General features: G+C 36.7%; 1 protein-coding gene across 1 annotated transcript in view; it reads left to right on the forward strand.

Moving 5' to 3' along the window:
* Positions 1 to 1,887: 1,887 nt before the first annotated feature.
* Positions 1,888 to 18,487, forward strand: part of LOC130469574 (ribonucleoside-diphosphate reductase small chain A-like) — a 50,638-nt gene continuing 34,038 nt past the window's right edge. The window contains 2 exon segments of the mRNA XM_056838940.1: positions 1,888 to 1,914; positions 4,709 to 4,895. Coding sequence (XP_056694918.1) covers positions 1,888 to 1,914; positions 4,709 to 4,895 — 214 coding nt within the window.

Here is an 18,487-nt window from a genome sequence, read left to right on the forward strand (position 1 = left end):
TAGTTGGTATGATCTAAGGCGGATTCGAACGTATTGTGGACTTTCTACGGAGGGACGACGTTTGACGTTCTAACTTGTCTTGTTCGGTTCGGGAGCAGCAAAGGAAGGCACGCATCACAAAGTGTGTTCACTAAATTATGCTAAATAATTATGTGCATTTAATTTGGATTCTGGAATTTATGGTTTATTCTGCATGACATTAAATTGTTCATAACCTAAGAGTGGTATCACGAGCCTCTAATTAATTGCATAATCATTTAAATTAATATGGATTAATTTTATAAATTTTCAAAGAATTAAAGGGGTGAATTAATTTGGTGTAATTAATTGCAAATTCATGCGATAATTTAATTATATGTTCGCAGGATTTTTAGGCAGTTGAGTCAATAATGATTGGAATCTTATGTTTTATAGTGAATTTCGCATGTAAACGGCGTTTTAATATTTTGACAAAAATGAAACATTTTCGGCCGAACCCAGAATTCCAAAATTCGAAGCCTAACTATGACTTTTCGGAGGTTTTAGTTTTTCGAATGCATAATTATAATTCTAATGATATTAAAAATTAATATTTACGACTCTTATTTAATAATCTTGCATTAATAAGTGACCTACTGCATATGATTAACAATTTCAAGATTTAAATTCGTTAATTATGCTACATATTTTGTAATTATAATTAATTTCTTGAATTTCAAATAATTCGGTATTTGTTTTGATTTTCCTAATTAATTAATAATTTAATTGGGATCTAAGGACTAAAAGACTACCTAAAATTTGTTAATGTTTGGATCTTTAAATTTTTATGAACCATGTTTTAAATATCTGAAGTTTATGTAATCGGAAAATTATTTTAATTAATAAATTTTCAATTTATCGCCTAAATATTTATGAAATTAATATGATTTATTAATTTGTCATAAATTTTTGAAAATATAAAATTTGTAACTGTATAACTCGTTCACAATCTTGCACGTACGAACAAAGCTGCAAGGGCCACGAACGTACCAAACCCTTGATGGGCGCTGCTGCTGGCTTGGGCGCATAGCGTAGGAGCGATGGATGCTCTGTGCGCCGAGCTGTGTGGTGTGAGAGAGGAATGGGCGCGTGCGGTGTGTGCTGTCTGTGACTGTGCATGTGGAGCAAAGGGCGACAAGCAACGCGCAAAGGGATGGCATAGGCGAGCGACACGCTGAGAAAGGGAGCTCGTGTGCGTGCTGCGCCTAGCCCTCTGACCAGCGCGCGAGAAAGCGAGCAAGTAAGAAATGATTCGTTGCTGCTTGCTGCGTTGTTGTGTGCGGCCAATGATACGCGGGCCAGCGAGCGCTGGGCGAGCCAGCGTGCGATCCGTCGTTGCTATGCTGCGCTCCAGTGTAGCTGTTTATGCACACATGTGGCTTAGGCGGGGATGAGCTTCGTGCTCATTTCCTTGCCTTGACCCAATGATCGTTTTAATTTACGTTGAGCGACAAATTTAATTAAATTTCATTTCGTGCTTATAATTTTTTCTCGGAATATAATTTTATTAGTGTAATTATTTTAATTAATTTTATACTATTTATTTAATAAAATTAAAACCTTGAATAAATTATGAATTAATTTATTTTAATCAACTAAAATTAATTTAGGGATTTAAAATATTCATTATATGAGCTTTAAATTTTTATTAAATATGTGTTTTCAGATTGGACTTGGAAAAATATTTTTATGTTTAAAATTAGTAAAGCATGTAATTCTTGGTTTGAGTAGGATCTTTTATTCATATTGGTTAAACTCTTGATTAGGTCCTTATTACCTTATGATTAATAAACTCGATTAGAACTAATAAGGTCAAATAATTGGTAGATTCAAAAGCATAGAGGCCAGCTGGTATCATGGGATTCATCAATGTCTGCTTTGATTTTCATTGATCATGTAAGATAAACTAAAAACGATGAAAAGAAAATGATGCGTGAAGCAGAAGACATGTATCTTAGTGGCATTCTTGCAGGAATGTGCGTACATTAAGATAAATTTAAGTTGCACTTTCATTTGTTTTCTCAGTTTTTGCATTGTGTATGTATTAACATATTGTGATTCAAACCTTTTCTCGAGATTCAAAGACGGAAGCAAAACCAATTACTCCAAACCAGCAAAGACGAAAGCAAATAAGGAAATCCAAATAATTAATCACGCATGAACAGAGAGGTACAAAGCTACAACATATGAAACAAATGAATGCATCAATCAACAAATAGATATTCTAGTAGCACCATTTCACTGTGAATGTTGACAACTAAATCTTCACATAACTAAATATAAGCTGGTGTATTTTTCCATAATAAACCGAAATCATTTCAAAATATCTGCATTGTGAAATCCTGATTTATCTACACTCTTTATCAATATAAAGGAAATTCTTCCATCATATTTTCAATTTATGAGATTAAAAAATAGTAACTGTCATACTTCCTCGTTCCGAAAATATCGCACCATTTGTTTTTTAGACTATTCACACTACGACTTTAGCCATTTTTGTGATTTTTACGTAAGGATATTTTAGTCATGTGGGGTCATGTTAGATTCGTATATATATATATATATTTTCTAAATATTATTTTTTATAATTTTTACTTGCACATGATTTGAGATATTAAGGGTCAAAGTAATGGTTACAGGAGTAAAAGTCAACAATGTTGCGATATTTCCGGAACGGAGGAAGTATAAAACAAAACGATAAATACAATATATAACTATAGTCCCACAAATTCCATCATATTTGCCCCTCCTTATACCATCTTCTCTAACTCGAGTAGGGGTGTTATAGAATTGATTGTATCTATGACATGCCATGTTTGAGTTCCTGAAAGTAAATGGTGTTTTTTTCAAACCAACAACTGCAACCAGGAAAAATATCGACATTCGCACCAAGATCAAAGGCAATATCGATTGAATAATCTTTGACCCTAATTGTAAAATACCTTCTTAAATTCATGTTATATAACTGAATTTGAAATTCTCAAACTAACATAATTGTCATCTACAGAAAAATCCTGAATTCAGGATTGATTTGCTCCACCGTCAACAAACAATTGAAAACCCAATCAGCTAAATTCACCCAAATTTGGCAAAACTTGCCAGAAATCTTCAACAATTAATCACCCCCTCCCCCCGAAATAAATCCCAGCAACCATGGAATAATATAATCATCAAATAGAAATGAAACAGTTACAAAATAAGGAAACCCAAACTAATTACTCCGTAATTGAAAAACAGAAGCAAAAACAATCCAGAAAAACAGAATGCAGTACCTTGCGAAAGCCATTGTTTATGACGAGCATCAAACTTACATTGCTTCAATTTTGCCGATCTATTCGCCTGTTAAATAAAAAAAAAACTCCAATGTGAGACCAAAATCAAACAAATTACATGCAATCGAAAACAAAATTGAGAAATAAAAATTCAAATTGAAGAGATAAATAATTAAAATAATTAGTAAATTACCCTCCTTTTCTTGCCGAAATAATTGCTTTTATTGCCATCTTGTCTTCAGCTTTCCCCCAATTAAGTTCATTTGAAAAAATCCTAGATTTCGATAACATCAATTATATGAATAAAATATTGAAATTAAAAGAAGAAATTAAAAGATAAACGACGAATTCAAGCTTAAAACTTCATAGAGGTTGTGATTACCGTCATTGATGGATCTCCATAGAAGACAAACGGAGTTTTTGGGAAGGGAAGGCGTTGATTACTCTCCGTAGGTTTGTAATTCAATTACAACAAATAATAGGGAAGAAAAATTGTGGATTCACATACGAATTGTAGCTAGAAAATGTGGAGGTCTTTTTAACGAACTTTAACAATGGCAACGACTCATCGTAATCGCCACTTTTTACCTCCTTTGTCGCGGTTTCCTATGTTTTTGGCGTTTTCAACGGCTTCGGCGGTCGAAACCCCAAAGATCAGACGGTGATGGTGATGGTGATGGCGACGACGAGAGGCGAGGGAGAGAATGAAGCAAGGAAAAGGTTTTGAGAGGGGGGGGGGGGGTAGAAGAATTCAGAAGAAAAAGATAGGGGGAGGAGAGAGATAGAGGGTGCGCGGTGAAAGAGACACATAATATCTAGCGTTGAAGGGAGGCTGGGGGTTAAATTGGGAGTGGGGGTATTTTGGTCTATTTTCTCGGGGACACGAAAAGTATATTTTCCCATTTAACCTCAGCTCTTGGCTTATATAAGAACCTGGAGAGTATCTCTATACACCACTTTAATAAAATATCTCTATTTTCCCTTATTTCTTTAATATTTTCTCTCCTATTTCCAATCATTACTCATATCCCCATACAAACCCAAGATTCTATTTTTCTTAATTTCCATCCACATTATTTAGGGGAACAACTTAAAAGAACCTGGAGAGTATTTCGTTATTTTCAATTTTGGTGCCAAATAAAATTCGGCCCATATATTTCGCGGGAAGTTCATGAGAAACAGTTACACTTCCCACTACATCATTTGACCTACACAACGACGACGTCAACTTAAAATTGAAACAAAAACAATCCCGTGAATTGAATTGAAAAAGTTGGAACAAAACCTCCCCACAAAAATCGACCATTAACGTCCTAACAAATTTACACATTTTCTATCTCCTGTTCAAATAGGGTTTTGTAGGGTTTTTATGTTTTCTCAATTTCAAAACCCACTGCACCTTATCAATTTCCTCATAGTTCGTGCTGGAAATTGAATTAATTGGTTCTTTGAACAACGGGGAGGAGAGAGAAAGAGATGATGAATTTGGAGAAGATGAAGATGAATCCATTTTAATGGAACAGCCTGAACGGTTCTGCATGTTTCCTGTTCGTTATAATCAACTTTGGGAGATGTATAAAAAATCCGTCGCTAGTTTTTGGACTAGTTTGTTTCCAAATTCCCCTTAGTTCTCATTTTATATGTTGTTTTGGTTTTCCAAGTAATTTTTTAGTTTGGGTTTGTGGGAAATGTCTAATTTTGGGTTGATATATCATATATGTATTATGTACGCCCTTTTGTCCAGAATTAAAAGTCATGCCAATAGTGTAATTTGAATTAGTATTGTAACAAATTGAATTGGAACACAGATACTATTGAGTTGTTAATGAAAAAAGAGGAATTTTATTGGTTTTGTTGTCAATTGGTAGTTATGTTGGCAGGTTTCTGTTGATGAAGGTTCTAAATTTGAGTACTTGTTTTCTTTATTTTGTGTGAAATTTGGTGATAATGTTTTGTTAACAATTTGATCAATATATAGTAGTATAGAGAATAGCTCTGCTTGCTTATCCTTACATTGGATTAAACTAGGATTGTGCCGTTGATGGAGCTTTGTTTTCGTAATCGTAGGATGAAAACCAACGGAGAGGGCCATCTGTAATAGAGTGAAGGTGTTGGGCTGTGGGCTATCATTGTCTTTGCAAATCTGTCTAGCTTTAGAACGATTTGGTTTACTATAAGGGGATTAAGGGGGAAAGGAAATCCCTCGTATGTTCTTTCCTTTTGTAGACACCTACTTTTGTCCCCATTCCCGAAAGGGAAGGTTCGATGATGAGAACGTAAATCTCCACTTGACAATGCATCTCCTATAAAATAACGAATCTCAATTCCCCTTTTCATTTCACCCGAAACCTGCTATTTATAGAAACCTGCTATTTATAGAAACCTGCTATTTATGGAAACCTGCTAAAAATAGTAACTGCCGTAATGGGTAGTTGTTAAAAGTGGAAAGTCATAAAAGATAGAAACCTGTCAGAATTAGGTGTTGCACTCCAACATAAATCCTAAATGAGATAGAAATTGCGAGAGAATCCTATTCTTAATATGATTCGAAAATAAGAGTCACGTGTTAATTAAAATCCTAACGAGCCTAGAGTTCTGTAGACACCAAATTTTGATCCCCAATTTTTGTATGATCCTCTGTCAAGGAAAATATTTGTTTAGTATAACTTTTGCTCGAGTTTCTTTGTTCATTACCTCGGCGGTAATGGTAAGACGATTTAAGGAGTAACAACGGTAGTAATTAAAAGTCCGAAAATATTAACAATAAAACAAAGACGTTTTATTTAAATGCCCAAAATCCTTACAATGTGTACTTCTAATCTACCAAAATAGCAAAAAAAAAAATCAAAGTACAAATCGAATCGTGCGCATTTCGTGCCGGAAACCTCCAAGCTCCACTTGTTCATAATTATGAAAACCACGAGCGCCACTAGTAGCACAAATAACGCCATGAGCAAGTTCAAATACAAAGTTAGCATCCGAAAATGCTCGTCGAAAGGAGAAGGAGGTAGTTGATCTTGGTTGTTGGGAGCCATGGGTGCCGTGAAAATAGAGGATTTTGATGTTTTTGGATAAGGTGGAGATAAGAAATAAGTGGTGAGTGGTGAATTGGATAGGGGTAATCTCCTTTTATAAAGGAGTACTCCGTATTCAGTATTGCATAATATACTTTGATTTTACCGTATAATACGTCAACACGCTAACAATAACTTAATTCGAGTTTGTTATGTGTAGCGACACGCAAAGATTTTCGTGTCTACCCTAATCCAATATCACTGCTTAAGGTGTTTTGTGTAAATGTCTAGGGTCGCACAAATTTATATGTTACTATGAGTTTATACCCGAAAAAGACAAGAACTCCAATTCCTAGGACCCGGAATAATAACGTGCTATGACCGGTTTAACATTACTTTACTAACGTAACACTACCAAGTACCAACATACGAGACCGGCTAATTACAACAAAACAACGCCTTTTAAACTAAGACTCATTACTTTTTAATACTAACTAGTTATTCTTATTTACTAATTGCTAATTAACTAATTCCTAACTAACTAAGTTCTAACTACCTACCTAAAAGACAAACTACTTTAAGACCAAAAAATGAAAAATCTACACGTGTGTACATTCCCCTTCCCCTAAACTAATGAGGACAAATAAATTTGTTTGATAAGCCATTGATTTGTAAAATCATGATATATCAAATGACATATCAGGCGGTACGTGAAGTACATCACATGCTCATTCACGAGCAATCAAAGTGAAAAGCCGCAGAGACGATTTTCAAGTCACGTTTTTTGATGAACTTGCATCCATAAATCGGTTGAGTGATTCCTTACTGCAAATAACTGATATGATTCCCTTGTACAGTATCAATAAATGATACTTACAAATGATACTTACCAGGGTGTAAGTTTTGATATAACGTCTTTTGATCTGTTTAGAAATGAAAGTTCATGTATTGGACACAACTGGTATACGTACTTTTTTTTTTGTTTCTCTTCTCTTATCCAATCGCGAAACTGATATATTTTACGACTACTAGTCTCCCTACTACTAATATGGGATGTATTAGGCGCTTTTAAAAAGAGTAGTATCTATATCGGAATATACAACATGAGGGTAATACTCTTAAAAAGTGCTCCCTGTGAAATACTATCTCCCAAAAGTACTATTACTATTAAGAGGGGGTATAATACGTTATTGTTCAAACAATGTGACGACGACCTTGTTAATACGCAGTATTACAACGAGCCATCGGGTAAAAAAAATAATGTATATATAACCAATTTTCATATGACGCCCTCTTCGTAATAATGGGCCTACATTTCTAACACCCGACGTTTCTTTTAACAAACAAACCTCTTTCCAAAATAATTATCTTATTTTTGATCTATTATACCGTAAAAACACATTCTTTAGCCAACGACGCTACTGGTCTTCATTTTTCTCTAAGACGCGTACCTTGTTTAGCCCGTTTGAGCTCAAGGACAGTATAACTTATCAGTTTGGCAAATAAAACAAAAGCAGTTATGGGTCAATCAAGTCATGATTACTCAAATTTGCTTATTCATTCACAAAATCCTCCTACTAATCTATTTTTGTTTCGTATAACCTTCAACTATTGTATATTTGCAACTTAGTCCCTTTTCACCCCTATAAATACCATCATCTTTTCTCACTTAAAAGGCCCCAACGCCCATCATTCTAAGCTCTCTAAAAAAAAAGCTCTCATTCACTCACTTGCTTTTTAAGTTTCTCTAAAAAATCAGTAAGAAAAAAAAATAGTTTCATTCAAGTCAAAAAATAGTTTTAGTTAAAGTAAAATAAAAAAAAAAAATCAAAAAAACAAGTTTTTAGTTTAATTAATATCAATATTCAGAAAATCAAAAAAAGAAGTTATTCAATTTTCTTGGACAATTCACTTTGCAGTCACTTTTTTTATTTCGATTGATCATTTGGACTAATCTCTCAAACATTGCTAGTTAGAGCCAAAGGTAATATTCTTGTTCATTTTTTTTTTGTGAATTCCAATTATTTTTCATACATTACTAACCTTTTTTCTTATGTGTGCTCTATAACCTGTTAGGGCACTATACGTGCCGGTTACCTAATTTGGAAACCAACTAGAATTTGACCGACCACGGGTGAGACTCGAGGGTGAGTGTATGTGAAGTGTGTTTTTTTACGTATGTTGATCACCAAAAAATGTTTTTATCAAAACAAAATTAAAGTGAGAAGGTGCATAAGAAAATTCAACAGAAAGATGGTGGAACTTTAGTACTAGCCAATTTCTTCATTTTCTTTTTTTGTCAATTTTATTGATAACTGTATAAAATATATTAACTTTTCAAAATTCATAAAAGAAATTTTTTACAGAAGCTTGAAGTATTTAGAAGACCACGACATTTGGAATTTTTCAAAAATAAGTTTTAGAAAAATCACAATAAATCCTAAACTTCAGACTAGCAAAACTGTCTTTTTCAGGTTCCGATTTCTTCTTTGGTGAAATTCGAGTAGGTTAACTTATTATTTTCTAAAATCTCAAAGAATATCATCGAAGTACAAAATCCTAATCTTTCTAAATTGACCTCTCCCACCTCCACACGATTTTTATTCAATTTTATAGAATATTTTCAAAAATAGAAATCTAGGAAGACAGTTTCTTGAAAATGACAGTTTCAAATAAATAAGTTTTATTTTATTAAAAATATCAAATAAACTTTAAAATTTTAGATTTTTATACACATGACTCCAAAATGTTTCTAAAGTCTATTTTAAAAATAAAAACGTGATTTTGTTTTCAAATAATTACTTTATAATTTAAATTCACGTCAAGGTCTAAAAAAGGAGCAGCTTTAATGAAAAATTATTTATAAATTAACTACTTCTGAGTTTGAAACCATTTTTTAACACGTTAAAGAAAACACTTAGATCTTTCCAAAAAGGTATCAAACGCTCAAATCCGAGTTCGGTAGGTCTTGGGATTAAATTTAAAGTTCAACGAGATGTAATTTTCTGAACAGTTTTTTTTTTAAAAGAAAATTAGTTTTCTCTTATAAAATCCGATTTACCCAAAATAAATTCCTATTTTTCTTAGATAACAGATTTTGTAAGTATACATACTCCAAACCATTTACTACTTCGTTATACTTACCTAAAATTAATCTAGGTTAAGTTAAGTAAAGTAGAAAATTCTAAAAAAATCTAAATATAAGTTTTGTTTACTTAGGTCTTTACTTTCCAAACATCCAAGGCGAAGAAATATGAAGACTAGTCAAGGAAACATAGTTCAAGACGAAGGAATCAAGACTTGAAGCTTCTTATTAGATAGGAATTCTGATTATTGTAATATTTATTTTATTTATGGCACTTGTAAACTAAAGTTCCATCATCAAAGTAATAAAACAACAAAAGAATTATCTCATGCACACTTCTTAATAATAAATTATTCGAGTGTTTTTTTTATTAAATTGGTTAAATCACTCTGCATGCTTGATCCATATATCATTTCACATTTGCATGAGATAAACCTAGTGACTTATGGTTCATGACCTTGAATTGAATAAACGGGTCAAATTGGAAATTTAGTCATATAGGATTGTGAAGTGATTCACCCACCTATAAATCCTATTATCATCAAATCTTGTTACCTATAATGAATCACTCTCAGTCTAGTATGACATGATTTCTATTATGAAACTATTATTCAATTTTAGGCCATATCAGGTGTCCCAACTTATTTGGTCAATTTCATAAACCCCAAACACATTACCTCAAAACCCATTCAAATAGTACATTACTATCCATCCTCAATAGAGTGAAGTTCAACCCAAAATAAGCAAGTCACAAAGTCCAAAATAACTTTCTTTTCAGAAACAAGTCAATCCAAAAGTCGTCAATCGGGACGCATTTTATCGTTGAGTTGTCTTTCACACAAGACTTTTATGGTGTCACTAATCGGGGTGATTTCCACAACCTTAATGGAGCAATTTGATTCCCAAAAGCAAGTCAGTTAAAGACCTATTACCAACCTTGTCTTGAGTTATCCAACACTCTATTTCCCTTCACCCATTGGAATTGACCACATAGGAAGGGACACCTGTCAGAACTACGTAGGGTTTTGATCCGGGAGTGGATTCAAATCCCACAATGAACGGTACGTAGGGCAACTTTAACGCTCAAACCCGCCATACATCACCAGATTTATCTCATCATATATTATATCATATTGCTTCCGAGTGTGTTTGACTACTTGTAAATTATGTGACATTATGCATTAAGTTAATAACATTGTGAATGATCATAACCAATTATTGTAAGAAAAATAGGGACAACATATTAGTAGGAGCCTGTTTTAGAACAGAGGGAGAGACGAGTTCCAGACGTTCGATCTTCCTAACTTATACCCCGGACCTTAATCTTTGATTTCAAAAGACCAGATCTCATAGGAAAAAAACCTTTTATTTTAAGGAGCCATCATTGTCTTCGGAAATTTATTTTTATCAAATAATTATTTTTCCCCTGAAAATGATGATTTCAAAAATCCGGTCCCTATCAGATAAAATAGGGTGGCGACTCCAAATTTTTAAACATTACAAGCCCAACAGTTGGCTTATGTGGGATTCTGACCGTAATCTAGGACAGTCGAGAATCGGGTCCCACAGGCTGGCGACTCCACTGGGGACTTTTTATTTTTATTTTAAAAATAAACTTTGAGGTATAGACCCAAAAATATGTTTTACCCTTTTAGGAAACAAACAACTATCCCAATTGGTTATGATCATTCACGTGAAATGTTTAAATTTTTGTATGAATCATGTTTATGTGAAATTACGTGTGTTTGGGTTTGCTTATGTGAAATTCGGTCCGCACACACGCACTGGTACTATCATAACCTAGGCTCTGACCTGCTAATTTGCGGGGTTCAGGGAGTTTAGACAATTATAATGAATTTAAGGACGTAAACCTGTATCCGTGCGTTATTTACAACCGGCTATGCAGGACCGTCCAACCCCGTATGGGGCCACTCGAACAATTATTTCCTTAATTGAACAAACCCTTGTAGTTAACGTGTTAGGACACATGGACCAACGCATGCTTGCTTTTTATTTATGTTGTTAATTGTCTGTCCTGACTAATTTAATTCACGTGCTTTTTTTTTTCTCTTTATATATTCGCGATGACGTTTCCTTTTAACCTTTTTCTTCTTTCGCTCTTTAAAATTTTGGTTTGTAATATCTTCAAAAAAAAAAACTTTTTCCTAGTCTAATTGATCGCGTTTTATTGTCAAAACCATTTTCGACTTTTCATAAAGAAATTTCCCTTCAAAAACAAAAGCGAACAAAGAATTTCTCACAATGTCGCGATTAATTCTTAATCGCTATTTAAAAATTTCTCATGAACCAGGTCAAAAATCAATGCCAAAATTCAGCTGACTTCATAAACATAAAATCTCCATAAAACGCGAATGATTCTAATGCTCCAAAATCAAATCGCATCTTTCTAAAGAATTTTTGTTTACAGAATGACTATCTTGTTTTTTTTAAAACCCGATTTTTCCAAAAACTTATACTTCGCTTTACTGCTGACCAATTTTTTATGATGATTTTCAAAAGAGAAACCCTTTTTCTCAAAATGGACTTATAATATCACCAAGATACTTTTCTATTTCCCGCCATTTTTTTACTTCATTTTATTGAACTCCCGATATCAATACTAATATCATTCTTGTTTGAAATGATAGGTACTTCACTTATACTTAATCAAGTCCTTAAAACAATATGAGTTCCGCAAAGCCAAGATACGAAGCTGGAAGTAAGAAGGGTCGCTGGAGGTCAATAAGTCAGATTTACTCCGAAAAGAGTGAACCTTTAGCTGTTATATACCACCGGCTGAAGTTGCAAGGATTCCTTGAGCCAAAACATCTCAATTATTCCATGCCTTCTCCCGCAGCGGACATGGCGAGGTATTGCAATTACTGCCATGACTATGTACATGATATAGAATCCTGTTCGGATACAAGACATGCTATACAACAACTTATTGACGACGGAAAAATTCCAATTCCAAAGGCTTGGGTTCCCCCTACCATATCATTCAGCGATGCAGATTTGCCGGAGGTCATTGATCACAATCGACCTTTACGCATCACCTTGGGGCACGCTTGTTATTTAATCTCAGGTATTTGGATTGATGGTGGGTCAGCATTCAATGTTTGTTCAAAAGGAATTTTAAATGAAGTGGGACACGAAGACACACCTTCAGGACATTCCGACAAGATTTTAGTGGCATATGATAACACCCCAAGAAAATCAATTGGGACCATTACTTTGAAATTGGGGCACAAGAGTTGGGAATGTGATGTACAATTTCAGGTGATCGAAGCTCCTACGCAATTTCCCTTTCTACTTGGGAGGCCGTGGCTTCATGACACACGAGCTATTGCATCTACCCTTCATCAGAAAGTGAAAATCCCAGCACCAAGTGTGAGGGGGTCGAAAAAGCGCGAGGCTAATGCGTGACCTTGTCCCTCGTGGGTGTGACGATTCTTTTTATTCAATCAAGTGTAATTGGATTTCCTGTGAGTATACACCCAATTGACTAGTAATAAAGGAGTCGCCATTCAGTTTTTAACGACAATGAGAAAAACTGACAAAACCTGGTTATCGTGACATAAAGGGAGTGCAATTATGTTTGACCACGACGGCCGTAGGTTCCCTTGTGATCCCTGGTGTGGGGATCTCTCAATATACATCCGCAAGGTAGAGATTGAGGGTTCGGGGGACTGTAACTACCGAGAGGAGTAATTCGCTCGCCGACAACTCCAGAGGCAGGATATCCTTACTAGCTTAGCATAAATAATTGAAGGGACATGCGTTAACTATTAAACTAATCTGTGTTGATTTTAGCAATATGCAACATATAATCCTAATTCGATCGTGATTATCTGATTTAAATAGCATTAAGGGACCTAGCATGATAATCCGATTTCCCAAAAATATTATATTTGTTAGGCGTGATAGAACATTCAGATTAGGTTAGTTTAACAGTTCATAAAAAGGGCGAGGAAAGCAGTTAAATCATCAAAAAGGGACACATTACGACGCACCCTTGAGAGGTGCGTCACGGTTCTCAGAAAACTAATTACCACTTTGACTTTGCTATTTCTCCTTTTTATTTAACGAATCTCAATTATGGGACAGGATACGTTCTGTTCGATTTATGGATCGATTGCGACAGAACGCGTGAACAGTTTCGCAGCGAGAGGCTTAGGCTAAGGGTTGGAGTCAATACTCAGAATATAATTGTGTGTTGTTGTGTGTCCTTTCACGTCGAATTTAGGGGCCTATTTATAGGGAAGAGTTCGTGGAAAGATAGAATTGCAGAGTTCTAATCCATAAAGAATTAGGAAAAAACACGTACCCAGGTATTTTCAGCGCCCAGGCCTGGGCGCCGAAGATTTCGGCGCCCAGCTCTGGGCGTTGAAAATAGGATCCAGGCAATTTCAGCGCCCAGGGCTGGGCGTTGAAATTGCTGTTTGGGCCGTTTCTTTGTCAGATTCGGATTCCTAGAATCCGGAGAGTTTGAGATTAATTCGAGACTTTTAGCGCGTATCAATTTTATGACGGAATGCGTCTGGGCCCGTTACGAACTCTAGGCTCGTTAGGATTTTAATTAATACGTAACTCTTATTTTCGAATCCTATTAGGAATAGGATTCTCGCAGTTTTATATCTCATTTAGGATTTATGTTGGAATGCAACACCTAATTCTGACAGGTTTTTATCTTTTATGGTTTGCCACTTTTAGAAGCTACCTTTTACGGCAGTTGCTATTTTTAGCAGGTTTCCATAAATAGCAGGTTTCGGGTGAAATGAAATGGGGAATCGAGACTCGTTTATTTTATAGGAGATGCGTTGTCAAGTGGAGTTTTTATGCTTTCATCATCGAACCTTTCCCTTGCGGGAATGGGGACAAAAGTAGGTGTCTACAGTTAGCCCCCACTTTGGCTGAGTCTTGGAGTAAGACGATGGTCAAAGTATTAGACGGAGTGCGTCACACAAGCCATGGTGTACGTGACCTGTTTTGCTAGGGTCTCACGAGCCCCCGAGTGATAACATTTGACTTAAGGGTTATCACTTGAAGTGCCGACATATCCCTCACGTGTCATTGGATTTGTCAACTGATAGTATAGAAACTTCCTCACTTTGTCATTGGAAGGATGTAAAGGTGCGTAGAAACTCCCTCACTTTGTCATTGGGAGTAGCTACAGAGTTTTTTCGAAATCAAAGCTATAAAATGTAATTGGGCCTGGCTAAGCCCAATCACGAGGTAAAACGTTTTTTAAAGATTCTCATTTTCAGGGCTAGCTAAACGAGAAAACCCCCTTGTTTTTATGGGACGTAAAACGAAGGAAAATCCAGCATATCGTTCTTTTTTGGAAAAACGGAAAACCAATCCTTTAATTTTTGGAAAAAGGGAAAACCGAAAAAAGTTATCGCTGCAGCGACTAAGGACCTGCGCGGTTAGTGACGCAGACCCCGCCCGCTGAAGGTGGGCGAGCCTGTCCGCTGAGGGTGGACTCCCCGTTCGATAGAAGTGGACGAATCTGTTTTGATGTTTTGAAAATAAGGACCTACGCGGTTTGTGACGTAGACCCCGCCGGCTGAAGATGGCGAACCTGTCCGCTGAGGGTGGACGCCCCGTCCGATAGAAGTGGACGAATCTGTTTTGAAATTTATTTTGCTTTTTTGAAAATAAGGACCTAAGTGGTTTGCGCCGTAGACCCCGCCGGCTAAAGATGGCGAGCCTGTTTGTGTTTTGAAGATCTTATTTTTTGAAAACTGAGGACCTGCGCGGTTAGTGACGCAGACCCCGCCGGCTGAAGATGGCGAGCCTGTTTTATTTTGAAGATTTTATTTACTTTTCATTTTCGAAAACTGAGGACCTGCGCGGCTAGTGACGCAGACCCCGCCCGCTGAAGGTGGGCGAGCCCTGTCCGCTGAGGGTGGACGTCCCTGAATTCGTTTTTTAATTTGGAACTCGCGTGGTTCGATCTTGCCTGATTGAGGTGGGCAAGTCCCTATTTCTTTGGTTCTTTGTGATTTCTTTTGAGAATTTCTTTTATTCATTCTTGCAAGAGCGAATTCTTTCGAGGGATGCTAGGATTTATTTGCAACCTGAATGTGGGTTGACAACATGCTTAGACGGACCATTGTCTTGTGGTCATCATCCTTTATGGTTTTGAGTTAGTCCTTACGGCTCAATTTTGCCACTACCTGGGTCCTTGATTAGGGGACTATGTATAGGTATCAACGGCGACCTTTGTCTTGAGGTCGTAAACCGGTTTATTTTTTATTTTTTGAGACATCCAAACACGGGACTTCGTATAGCGTAGTTTGGGAATATTGTTTTTAACTTTGTATACTCTATATTTTCTTTCGAGCCCCCAAGAATTCGTGCTTGACGGTCATTTCTTGTTGAAGAGGTTCCTTGGGGATACGGATTTCGTAATGTCCTTGATCGTGTTTGGGATTGTGCTCGTAAGTGCGAGCGATCTTTGTAGTGGCGTGCTACTTTTAACAAAGCCGTGAGGTGCGACTTTCGGCAATTTTAAAGTCGAATGAATATGGCAGGGCCCTATAGAAGTCAGAGCTGTTGGGTCTGTGATCATTTTCGGCGCCCAAGCCTGGGCGTTAAAGATTTCGGCGCCCAGCGCTGGGCGCTGAAAATAATTTCTGGCGAGGTTTCTTGATGACATAGTTGGCCTCTTGTTCATTCGCTTATTTCACTTGGAAGTTCTATGTATTCTCTTTCTTTTGTTTTTTTCTTTGTTTTTAGAACGTGATGATTTTCTTGAGAAGCCGTAGCCGATTGGTGGACTACGGTGCTTGTCTCTTTGGGGCGATTATTTTAAGGAACTGTTGCTCTTAAGGTGTTCAGTTATTGCAATAGTCGGGCGAGTCTATATGGCCCGAGGAACATACCTTGAGGTGTAAGACTTTGATCGCTCTTATATTTTTTGAACGTGTTCGTGAATGATGATATGTATGTGCGAACGAGCGTTCATAGAATGGCCGTTGTGTGCGGTCCATTAATTAGTTTGCTTGAATCATTTTTTTTTGAGCAATGACTGATCTTGAATAGTTTGCTTAGAAGCTTGATAGGGGTCAGTTCCATTCATGAAGTGGGCTCAAACATCGTGCCCTTTCGATTGTTCAAACATTTGCTTCGAGATTTTTTTTTTGTTATGGTTGTTTCGTAGCTTGGAGCCCCTAAGTATGCATGTTGGGATGCTTCCTTTTGGCGTACGATTTTGTAGGTTCTTTCGAGAAAGATGCCTTTGGGTTTCGCTCGTGTAGGTGCGAGCTATCCCTTCCGTGGTAGGTAATGTTTTGCTACCTTTAATCCTTAATGTAGAAGTCGTGTGGCTTGCATTTGGCCGATAAGTAGTCTTTGCCTCTTACTCTTGGTCGTGCTTGCATTAGTGCAATGTGCCTTACCCTTTTTTAGACTTGTACTGTGGGATTATGGTGCAACGCAGGCTTGTGTGGCCTAACGGCGTGTCTTAGAACATTCCTCCAAGTGTTGGGATATCATTATTTGGAGTACTTCATCGTGCTGAATCGTTCAGGTGCTCGAACAAGTGTAGCACCTTCTGCGTGGGTTTGCACGACTTATTACTTCGTTCGATGCGATGATCCATAGGTGTTTCTTTCTTATTTTTGTATCTGGGCAAAACTTGGCTAGTAGAAAGATTCAGCGTCCAGGCTGGGGCGTTAAAGATATCGGCGCCCAGCTCTGGGCGTTGAAAATGATTTCTGGGCAGAACTTTGACAGTATTTTTTTTCTTTCGCTTTTTTTTTGGAACGATGTAGACTGTGTAACGAGCTCTTTATAGGGCGAGCGTTATGTGCAGTGGTTTGATCGAAGTTTTGGTGACTTGCGATTTTCAGTTACCCTTGTTAGTGGGGTGACTTTATATATTCTAAGTAGTACTTTAGAATTTGGGAGGGGTTGCAGCCATTCTAAGGTTCGTTTTACACGATTAAAGCTTAGGATTGTGCCCCTGTGATGTATGTATAGCATTAGCGTCGAGAATTCGCGATAAAATCGTCATTTCGAGCATTTTTAGAGTGTTTTTCTCAAGCCTCCAACTGTAGCTACGGGATTGGCTTGGTGCTATAATACTTGGCATACGTTTTTATGCATTCATGGTGACATGGATCATGAATAGTTTGAACCAGACTCGTTTAGTGCGAGGTACGTTCGAGTAGTGATTTGCTACTTTTCCTGTAAATGTCGTATTGTGCGACATTGCCATGGTCAAGGTAGTCACATGTTGAAGTGTGCCTTTGACCAAAAGCTAGGTGCCTTTCTTTACCCATAATCATATTTAGAACTCTCTTGACTCACTTGCAACATTGAGATAAACGCATACTTAGCTTAGACCAACGACACTTTATTATGTTCGAAGAAGTCTTTGAAAATCATTTGAAAATTATTTAAAATCCGAGTCCTACTGTGTACAATCCGAGGTGTCCTAAGTAAGTTGACTTATAGAAGGGTTCGTACAGGATTACATGAGTGAATCAAAATACTGTTACGTTTTTTGGAATACTGTCTAAGGATTTGCTGGAAGCCAGGGTGCAGGCGTCAAGATATACTTGTGCCCGTTTGGCATATGCTTTCAGGCTTTTAGGGCCATCTTTTCCAGAACTGCGGGAATATAAACCGTTTTCAAATTGACTTAGATTTACTTGGTGTATGTCTGTATAAAAGGTCGAGGTATACTTAGTTCCTTCCCTATCTCTTTCATTTCAATTTTTAGCCCCCAGTTGCTGTTTATGTCTTCCCATTAATAATGTTTTCAGATTTCGATTTTAGATGCCCGTGTCATATGTCTGAGTAGGGTGAGCCTTGGTTAAGTGCCAAGTCCTATTGACAATGTCTTATTTTTTTTCAAAGGGGATTCGCAAGCATTTGAATTTCCATGAACGGGTGCCCTGAGTTCGAAGGAACGATGGGGCAATGCCGTAGAACAATTCTCTTTATTGCAAGCTTACTGCCTTTACTACTTGTTGGCGATTATGACTGTGTCTAGTGGTGAAAGAAGGTCTTTAAGCGAACGACTATGTCTAGTGGTGAAAGAAAGTCTTTAAGTGAGTTAGTTCTCTTTAGGGAGGGTCAAGCCG

Source organism: Spinacia oleracea, chromosome 3, assembly GCF_020520425.1.
Source record: "Spinacia oleracea cultivar Varoflay chromosome 3, BTI_SOV_V1, whole genome shotgun sequence".
NCBI lineage: Eukaryota > Viridiplantae > Streptophyta > Magnoliopsida > Caryophyllales > Amaranthaceae > Spinacia > Spinacia oleracea.